Below are 7,632 nucleotides of genomic sequence, written 5' to 3'. Positions count from 1 at the left end.
AGTGTGGAGATTCCTTAGAAAACTTGGAATGGAACCACCATTTGACCCAGCTATCCCACTCCTTGGCCTATACCCAAAGGACGAAAAATCAGCACACTACAGAGATACAGCCACATCAATGTTCATAGCTGCTCAATTCACAATAGCCAGATTGAGGAACCAACCCAGATGCCCTTCAATTGATGAGTGGATAAAGAAACTGTGGTATAGTATAGTCTCTTCCACCGTCGTCGCCGCCATTCTCCGCACGACTCTCCTCGCTCGGATCTGCTTGGGAGAATCCACCGCCATCCGCCACCATGGTGAACTTCACAGTAGACCAGATCCAGGCCATCATGGACAAAAAGGCCAACATCTGCAACATGTCTGTCATCGCCCATGTGGACCATGGAAAGTCCACCTTGACAGACTCCCTGGTGTGCAAGGCTGGCATCATTGCCTCTGCCCGGGCTGGGGAGACTCGCTTCACGGACACCCGGAAGGACGAGCAGGAGCGCTGCATCACCATCAAGTCCACTGCCATCTGCCTCTTTTATGAGCTCTCGGAGAACGACTTGAACTTCATCAAGCAGAGCAAGGACGGCTCTGGCTTCCTCATCAACCTCATCGACTCCCCTGGGCACGTAGACTTCTCCTCAGAGGTGACAGCTGCCCTCCGCGTCACCGACGGTGCCTTGGTAGTTGTGGACCGTGTGTCAGGTGTGTGTGTGCAGACAGAGACGGTGCTGCGACAGGCCATTGCCAAGCGCATCAAGCCTGTGCTGATGATGAACAAGATGGACCGAGCCCTGCTGGAGTTGCAGCTGGAGCCCGCGGAGCTCTACCAGACCTTCCAGCGCATGGTGGAGAACGTCAACGTCAATGTCATCATCTCCACCTACGGCGAGGGCGAGAGTGGCCCCATGGGCAACATCATGATTGACCCAGTGCTTGGCACCGTGGGCTTTGGGTCTGGCCTACATGGCTGGGCCTTCACCCTGAAACAGTTTGCAGAGATGTATGTGGCCAAGTTTGCTGCCAAGGGTGAGGGCCAGCTGGGGCCTGCTGAGTGGGCCAAGAAAGTGGAGGACGTGATGAAGAAGCTGTGGGGAGACCGGTACTTCGATCCAGCCAATGGCAAGTTCAGTAAGTCTGCCACCAGCCCTGATGGGAAGAAGCTGCCTAGGACGTTTTGCCAGCTCATCTTGGACCCCAACTTCAAGGTGTTTGATGCGATCATGAATTTCAAGAAAGAGGAGACTGCAAAGCTGATTGAGAAACTGGACATCAAGTTGGACAGTGAAGATAAGGACAAAGAGGGCAAGCCACTGCTGAAGGCTGTGATGCGCCACTGGCTGCCAGCTGGGGACGCCCTGCTGCAGATGATCACCATCCACCTGCTCTCCCCTGTGACAGCCCAGAAGTATCACTGCGAGCTGCTCTACGAGGGTCCCCCAGATGACGAGGCTGCCATGGGCATTAAAAGCTGTGACCCCAAAGGCCCTCTTATGATGTACATCTCCAAAATGGTGCCACCTCTGACAAAGGTCGGTTCTACGCCTTTGGACGTGTCTTCTCGGGGCTGGTGTCCACCGGCCTAAAGGTCAGGATCATGGGGCCCAACTATACTCCCGGGAAGAAAGAGGACCTCTACCTGAAGCCCAGCCAGAGAACCATCCTGATGATGGGCCGCTACGTGGAGCCCATTGAAGATGTGCCTTGTGGGAACATCGTGGGCCTGGTGGGCGTGGACCAGTTCCTGCTGAAGACGGGCACCATCACCACGTTCGAGCATGCCCACAATATGCGGGTGATGAAGTTCAGTGTCAGCCCTCTCGTCAGGGTGGCTGTGGAGGCCAAGAACCCAGCTGACCTGCCCAAGCTGGCGGAGGGGCTGAAGCGGCTTGCCAAATCTGACCCCGTGGTGCAGTGCATCATTGAGGAGTCTGGGGAGCACATCATCGCAGGTGCTGGGGAGCTGCACTTGGAGATCTGCCTCAAGGACCTGGAGGAGGACCACGACTGTATCGCCATCAAGAAATCTGACCTGGTGGTCTCGTACCGGGAGACAGTCAGTGAGGAGTCGAACGTGCTCTGCCTGTCCAAGTCCCCCAACAAGCACAACCGGCTGTACATGAAGGCACGGCCCTTCCCCGATGGCCTGGCAGAGGACATCGACAAGGGCGAGGTGTCTGCCCACCAGGAGCTCAAGCAGCGAGCCCGCTACCTGGCTGAGAAGTATGAGTGGGACGTGGCTGAGGCCCGCAAGATCTGGTTCTTTGGGCCCGACGGCACTGGTCCCAACATTCTTACGGACATCACCAAGGGTGTGCAGTACCTCAATGAGATCAAGGACAGTGTGGTGGCTGGCTTCCAGTGGGCCACCAAGGAGGGTGCACTATGTGAGGAGAACATGTGGGGCATGCGCTTTGACGTGCATGATGTGATGCTGCACGCGGATGCCATCCATCGTGGAGGCGGTCAGCTCATCCCCTCCGCCTGCCGCTGCCTCTACGCCAGCGTGCTGACCGCCCAGCCTCGCCTCATGGAGCCCATCTACCTTGTGGAGATTCAGTGTCCAGAGCAGGTGGTCGGTGGCATCTACGGTGTACCGAACAGGAAGCGGGGCCATGTCTTTGAGGAGTCCCAGGTGGCTGGCACCCGCGTGTTTGCTGTCAAGGCCTACCTGCTTGTCAACGAGTCCTTCAGCTTCACTGCCGACCTGAGGTCCAACACGGGTGGTCAGGCCTTCCCCCAGTGTGTGTTTGACCTCTGGCAGATCCTGCCCAGAGACCCCTTCGACAACACCAGCCGCCCCAGCCAGGTGGTGGCTGAGACGTGCAAGCGCAAAGGCCTGAAGGAGGGCATCCCAGCTCTGGACAACTTCCTGGACAAGTTGTAGGCGGCTCTTCCCAGTGGCGGTTTGCCACCCCTGGAGGGACTTGGCACAACACCCACACCCAGTTCGACTGCAGCAACACGTAGTCCTCGCATTCTCAAATGACACCTGAGACTGTCCCCACACAGTGACGCTCTGTCTGAGGGGTTTCTGGGGCCCACTCCGTGGCATCACTCAACGATAACACTTGATGCCATTTCTCTCTATTTCAGGAGTCCAAAGGCAGGGGAAATGCCCTTTCTGAAGGGACTATTTGGCTGGTGGGGTGGGGAGGTGGGATGGGACACCCAGTGCTTTTATTTCAGATCAGAGGGAAACTGAATCCAAAAGTTTAAAATGAATGCATTAAGAGGTTTATTTGGGTATATGGCCTGAAGTGATTTTTCCCCCAGAAAAGGGGGAACAGGTGGGTAGATAATTCCTAAAAGGCAGGAAGTCCTGTATGGTGTCACCATGAGCACCTTCAGCTGTATTAGTGCCATTGGAATAATAAATTTGATAATGGTGAAAAAAAAACAACAACAAAAAAGAAACTGTGATATATATACACACACACACACACACACACACACACACACACACACAATGGAATATTACTCAGCTATAAAAATAATAAAATTATGGCATTTGCAGGCAAATGGATGAAATTGGAGAATATCATGGTAAGTGAGATAAGTCAATTTCAAAAAACCAAAGGACAAATGATCTCACTGATAAGTGGATGATGATATATAATGGGGGATTGGAGGGAGAAAAGAATGGAGGAAGGAGGGATTGTAAAGAGGGAAAAGGGGTGTGGGAGGGGTGGGTGGAAGGAAAAAAATAACAATGAATCAAACACAATTACCCTATGTAAATGTATGATTACACAAATGGTATGCCTCTACTTCATGTACAAATAGAGAAACAAGTTGTACCCCATTTGTTTACAATAAAAAAAAATTGGAAAAAAAAGAGACATTTGGGTGTGTCAGTAAGGGCATATCTAGGAATGATTGGAATGTGGGATAGGAACTGAAATGGAGAACCCCCAAAGTGTAGGCAGCACTGCTCAATAGCATGGAATAAAAAGCTGGAAGAACAAGGAAGCAGATGCAGGTGCAAGCTCAGCTCTTCTTGAATGGGTTCTTGATTGCTGCTTTGATCATCTGAGGATATCGGTTTCTCACTTTTACTCTTCCAAAGCAGATTTGCCTGTGATTCTCCAGGTAGTTTCCAGAAGCCTTGTTCTCGGACTAGGGTAGCATTGTTGATCTTTCTTTTTCTGAGGCTTCTGCGTTTCCAAATGCAGATGGCCATTGTGGACTATACAGCTTCTGGTCGTGTAAGCCAATCTAATAAATCTCTTTTTTATAATCATACTTCCTGTTGATTCTGTTCCTCTATAGAACTCTGACTAATACAAGTGTCTTGCTAGTAGATAGGAAAAGGGACAAATCCTACATTCTTACAATACTATATACAAGCTCCACAGCAGAGCCTGGCACACAACTAAGGCTCGGCATGGGTCAAATGAATGAACCGAGGTGGTAGGTTGGGTGGCAAGCTGGCCTGATATTTGAAGTAGTACTAGTGATGATGATGATGATGATGATGATGATGATGATGATGATACATATCCAACCTGTGTACGCTGTGAGCTGGCACTCTGCTAAGTGTTCTGCATGTAAGTCTCCTTAAGACTCCTATGAAATTGGCAATATTATTAAAATTTTCATTCTGATATGAAGAAACTGAAGTTCAGAGGAATGAACTACCTTGTCTGAGGTCATGCAGCTAGTAAGTGATCTGGAACAGCCCGAGTTGGAAGCCCTCCAACTTGATTTTATTACTTTTATTTAAAGTACTGATTGTGTAATTTCCCTCAGAATAACCAAAGGCTAGTAATGCAATTTAGGGTTGGTGCTAAAGTGTCAAGGGTCCAAGGTGTCTCAAAGCAGTCCTCTCCTGTGTCAGCAGGGCCAATGTAAGAATGAGATATTTATAGAGGCACTGAAGCCGAAGGAGACAAACTCAGGATAGCAGACATGCCAGCCCCATTCTTGTGAAGTGTGTTTACTCATCTGTTATGAGCTCACTCTAATGCAACTTTACTTTTGGTGTAATAAATTGTATTAACTTTATGCTTGAGTGAGTTATCTCTCAAAATAGAAAAATGTGTATTTCCAGGAGTCTTCTTTCATTTACACATGGAAGTCTATGAGAGTTTAAAAAATGGATTTTAAGAGCTCCAGTGATGGCTAAGAAATTGCTATTTCAGTCTTGAAAATTGCCTTTTCTACCAGAAACACTGAGCAAGAAAATCAAACCATCTGATCTTTCTGGATTGGAAAAAAATCACTCAGGTGCTGAGACAGCCTGTAAAATTTGATCCCCTTTCTCCTTAACAATATGATAAAAATTAAACCTTGAGTTCTCTCATCAGAATAATTAATAGGATAACAGAAAGACAAATTCTATGATTTATTTTAAAGAATAAAGGCATTCAAATGTTTTGAGCTCCTTTTTCCTTTATTATAGTATAATTTAGATAACTCAATTGAGTTGTGTGGTGGAAATTGGGAGCCTAAACTCACGAGTTCTGTTTAACTTTCTCTGTGTAAAGAGATTAATGTCTTATTTTTATTTTATTTTCTTAATGTCTTATTTTTAGAGTACAGCTATTTTAGTTGATGACACACAGCTGTAATGGTTTAGCTGCATCTCTATAACTTGGAGAGACCAAGTCCTTTGAGCAGCCCCGGACCCTTCTTTCCTTTGCTAACTACATAAAATTAGTTAACTCTGCTTTCCACATAACTGTGGAAAGTGCAATATCCTACCCAGTCCCATTCTCCCCAGTGTGGGAAGAAGTGCTTGTATTCTCCTGATGGTTGCCTTTCACCCTTGATTGTAAATCTTGAGGTCAACACAATTCTTCATCGCCCCCTGGTTATATGCCAGATGCTGGCCTTTTTCAACTGCCACATCACAAGCATGTTCCTCTTTCTTCCTTTGCGAAAGCAGTGCTATCAAATGTAATGGCCTTTTTCTGGAAGTTAGGGACCCATTGGGAAATTATTGCATGAATAGGAAGCAATCTAAAAATGAATATTGGAATTTCTGGCTTTCAATTAGGATGTAGAAAGCTGGAGAGAGTGTTGCTCCTTCCCTAACAACAAGAACAACTTAGAGAATTGAAAAAAAATCATACCTTTTCTATCAGAAAATTGAGTTTACAAGGAAAAAAGCAGCCTGAAGCCTAAGGAAAGGCAGTGGTCTCCAAGGAGAGGCAGGTGGGCTGCCCTGGCAGGGCTTAGGAAAACAGCAGGCCACCACACCAGCAGCTAAGAAAGAGTTCCACTAAATATTTTAACAAATTGCTAGATTTTATTTATTTACTTTTTATGGGTTCTTTTTAGTTATATATCACACTAGGATTCATTTTGACATAATTATAAGAGTATGGAAGATAATTTGCTCTAATTCATTCCCCAGTACTTCCCTTTTCCTTCTCCTCCTCCCTGCCCCTCTACTCTACTGATCTTTCTACTATTTACTAATAGTTTATTTTTTAAAATTAGTATCTTGTGTAGAATTTAGGTGTGGGCTAGTTTGAGAATATGATACCACACAAACAAGGAGGACCCATATCTCCTGGTAGAGTCTTCTTTACCAAGGTTCGCAGGAAAGATCAGGAGTGGGTAGAAGCCTAGAGAAAGCCTGAGTCTCTGATAGGACCTGGAGGAGGGAGGCGACTCGGGCTGTAAGGCAGCCAGGATGGTCTGCCTGGTCCTTTTCTCTTTGAGAAATGAGACACTGGGCGACAGCCACAAACCTGGAACTCTCTAAGACATTGTGGCTGGGGGATAGGCAAACAAACAGTAACCCTCTGTCAGGAAGAAGGGCAAGGAACAACTGGGGCCCAAGACAGTAGAGGTCTTTTATACCTCTTCTACCTGGATGAGAGAACCATTAGGAGCCTCACCTCTGAGAGCAGGGACACTGATTCTGCCTAGGCTGAAGTGCATCAGGACAAGAAACGAGCCTCTAACCCTCCCTCACCCGCTCCCTATCTCATACCATGCTGGAAAACAGTAACAAGACACAGCTGTCTTCTGGGGAGGGGATGGTCTGCCTGGTCCTTTTCTCTTTGAGAAATGAAAATCTTAAGACACTGGGGAACAGCCACAAACCTTGTCCTGTCTGTTGGACAAGGAATTTAAAACAATGGGGATTCATGTGTTAAAGTTTCTTTTGGAAAATGTGTAATATATGCATAATCAGACGGGAAACATCAGAGACATGGAAACTATAAGAAATAGTCAAATAAGAATGCTATGGGGTAAAAGATGGTAGTAGATACAAAATAGCTTTTGACAGACTCATTAGACTCAACTCATCTGAGGAAAGCGTTGGTGAACTTGAAACCTGAAGATAGATCAATAGACACTACTTAAACTAAAACAGAGTTGTGACGATTAAGAACAAGCAGAACAGAATGGAGCATGCAAGAGCTCTCTGTAGGACAATATCTGACCAGCTAATATATGCATTTGTGGAATCTCAGAAGGAGAAAAGAAAATGAGGCAGAATAAATATTTGAAGAAGTAATGAGTGAAAAACTGAAAGCATTCCTCCTAAAAACTGGAACAAGGCAGGGATGCCCTCTTTCACCACTTCTATTCAATATCATTCTTTTTTTTTTGTTGTTTTTGTTTTTTGTTTTTTTTATTGTAAACAAATGGGATACATGTTGTTTCTCTGTTTGTACA

General features: G+C 46.6%; 1 protein-coding gene across 1 annotated transcript; it reads left to right on the top strand.

Moving 5' to 3' along the window:
* The first annotated feature begins 221 nt into the window (after nt 1-221).
* LOC306662945 (elongation factor 2-like) lies at nt 222-3,142 on the top strand. The gene is given in 2 exon segments (XM_079143200.1): nt 222-1,512; nt 1,515-3,142. Coding segments are annotated over 2 exon segments (2,580 nt in total). The 5' UTR covers nt 222-299; the 3' UTR covers nt 2,882-3,142.
* Nucleotides 3,143-7,632: the final 4,490 nt, after the last annotated feature.

The sequence above is a fragment of the Sciurus vulgaris genome, assembly GCF_902686455.1.
Source record: "Sciurus vulgaris genome assembly, chromosome: 5".
NCBI classification, from domain to species: Eukaryota; Metazoa; Chordata; class Mammalia; order Rodentia; family Sciuridae; genus Sciurus; species Sciurus vulgaris.
This window is presented reverse-complemented; position numbering and strand designations above follow the sequence as displayed.